This window comes from Anopheles moucheti, chromosome 2 (assembly GCF_943734755.1).
Source record: "Anopheles moucheti chromosome 2, idAnoMoucSN_F20_07, whole genome shotgun sequence".
NCBI classification, from domain to species: Eukaryota; Metazoa; Arthropoda; class Insecta; order Diptera; family Culicidae; genus Anopheles; species Anopheles moucheti.
In genome coordinates, this window is record NC_069140.1 from 15618858 (window position 1) to 15621590 (window position 2733).

Below are 2733 nucleotides of genomic sequence, written 5' to 3' on the forward strand. Positions count from 1 at the left end.
CGAATCCAGCTTGGATGGGAATGGTGAAAAGCTCCGGTGAGGGTGTTGCCCGGGAAACGATCTAGCAACAGCGACACGATTGAGCTTATGCACAATGTCCGTCTGCTACAGTGATAAGTTATTGTAACATTGAGAGATTGTTTTTATTAGCAAACCACTGTGAGCGCGTAGCGCATTGGCATAAGTGTTTAATTTTCCGCTTTTAATTGCATGGAAACGGACTTAATTAAACATTTTAAAGAGATTATTATGCTTTTTCTAGCATGCTTTCTGTACTGCCGTTGTGTGCCAGCTTCCATTCGACAGCATTTGATGAACTTTATCTTAATTAGATACTCCAGCACACACAGCCGTGTTGCACAGCGACCGGTTTCTTGAAACAATTACACCATCGTGGTACGGCGAATGAAATTCCGAACAGACGGATGAGCGATGCTGGTGTACACTCCGGGCAGACCGTTCCCACACTCGATGGCGCCCCACGACACGATTCCGTACTGCAGCCCATCCTGTACCGCCGGTCCGCCGCTGTCACCCGCGCATGCATCGACACCCGGACCACCGGCACAAATCATGCTGCAACGAGAAGCGATGCGAGGTGATAAGCATGTGGCGATTAGATAAGACGTCTTTCCGCACGCACTCGTCCGTAATGTAGCCGGTCCAGCTCTGGTTGCAAATCTCCCGCGGAACAACATCCAGCCGAACCATCTGCAAGCTATCGACGACCTTGCCGGAGGATGCCAAGTAACCCCAACCGGCCACCGTAACACGCTGCGCCATCGACCACTCGGGCAACGGTGACAGCGGAATGGGCGCTCTAGCCGGGTCAGTCACCATGGGCGATCGGACGCGTATTGTGGCTACGTCCCACTGAAACTCCTCCATGTCGTAGTGCTCGTGCAGGTGATAGTAAAATACCGCATGCAGCGATCCACCCGTCGATTGATAGGTGCTCCCGGAACGGACTGAAATCTGGCGAAAAACGGACATCAGCGCATGAGACAATGGCACGTCCGGTTGGGCTTGGGGGGGGGCGCGACTGACTTCATCATTGTTGGGATACCAATCTAGGCAGTGGGCTGCCGTCAGTACCCACGAGTGAGATATGATGGATCCACCGCAGATGTGATTATTGAAATACCGGAGCGAAACCTGATAAGGAACGTCCTCGATCGTTGTCTTACTTCCACCGATGATTCGTGCCGTCCGGACGCCATCTGCCGGCGGCAAGGAAACTGTGTGTGGCACACGATTCACCCGCGCGATGACGGTCTCGAGAGGCAGCGGGGCTGCAATGTTGGGATAAAACCAGCGTTAAGGAGAAAGTCAAACACTCGTAAAGAGTGTATCGTCGATCCACACTTGGCAGAACGGGCATCGCAAACGTTCACTCGAAACTCACAATAAGCGAAAATTGAATCTGCGCAACAGATGGCACAGACCATCACCACTTGAAGACTACCGACGGTGCATCGCATTCTGACCGCTGACCGAACGTTGTTACACCGCGGACGTGCTGGATAGTGACACTGCCTCGAATTGTACCACGCGCGGCTACGACGAGATGTTTTCCAGCAGTATCTCGAGCGCACGAATTAAATCTCTGAGCCAGCTCGGCACTGAGAATTAATTGTCTAAGCAAATTTTCGTTCGTCTGGTTTATCGGATGTTATCTTTATGGAACGTCCGAAAAAAGCGTCGCATTTTACGAGTGGGCGAAAATGATAACCAGATTATGAGATAATACTGAAGTATCATTGAATTGAGTTGGGCAGTTTCATGGACGAGTGTAGTTTTTGCCCAAAGAATGTGACAAAGAGACGTTTAGAGTATTTGCCTACTTTCAGGCAAATTAGTAGAGCAACAAGTTAAAACGCCTGAAGGTATGCAATACGTTTTACAAACGATAAATTATTGCTTTGTTGGCATTTAATAACAGTACTTTTTGCTGTATTAAATCTATTTTTATCATATTCTAGCGGCAAATGCTAACGTATAAACCATTCTGTTTGTAAACTCCAGTAAGTTCCAGCCGAAACTCCGCTAAAACAATTTCTACCTATCCTAATCGAGGCAAACAAGGCTACAAATCTACACGCAACATATCCTGCCGGGCGGTTCCGTACTACATCCGCGCGGTTTACTACCACCCAAACGGCTCATTTAACACTGTTTGTTCGTGTTGAGCCTGCGGTGCGGTCGGTTGAGCCGAGCTAGGAATTAAATTTCACGCCGCAGTAGATGCGAATCAGCAACCTCCAGCAACCTTCGATAAAAAGTGCCAACTACACCGTAATGAGATAATTGCGCAATTTTGTGCTCCAATATTTTTCACCATCCCCGGACCCCGAAGCTATCCACACCGCACGCGGCCAATGCACGTCCGGTGCAACTTATCACGAGCGTACGAGCGAGTTTCTTTCGAGCATGGGCAGAATGCCGTACCGTGCAGTACCGATGCGAATGCAGACTGCCAATGGTGTTGGAGGCAATGGTTCTAAAACTCAATTACACCGACGTCGAGCGCGGTGGGTCGGTCGTACGAACGTGTGCGGAAATGAGAGAGTGTGCAGGTTTTTTCACGAAAAGCGTCCCACCGTCGTGCGGATTAGCAGACGTGTAAGCACACTGGCCTGGTAGTGATTCCGGGACCCTGGCCGGTTTCTAAATATGCGCTCGTTTGAACCCGGGAAACCCGTAAGCCTTTCTTAAGCCCGTACAGACGCAGCG

General features: G+C 50.0%; 1 protein-coding gene across 1 annotated transcript; it reads right to left on the reverse strand.

The window, feature by feature from the left end:
- Positions 1 to 383: 383 nt before the first annotated feature.
- LOC128298697 (trypsin epsilon-like) lies at positions 384 to 1519 on the reverse strand. Its single transcript, XM_053034468.1, has 4 exons — positions 1406 to 1519; positions 1048 to 1292; positions 644 to 975; positions 384 to 576 (listed from the first exon to the last, which is right to left on the reverse strand). The coding sequence occupies exons 1-4, from the start codon at positions 1479 to 1481 to the stop codon at positions 384 to 386; spliced, it is 846 nt and encodes a 281-aa protein (XP_052890428.1). The 5' UTR covers positions 1482 to 1519.
- Between the last annotated feature and the right edge of the window lie 1214 nt (positions 1520 to 2733).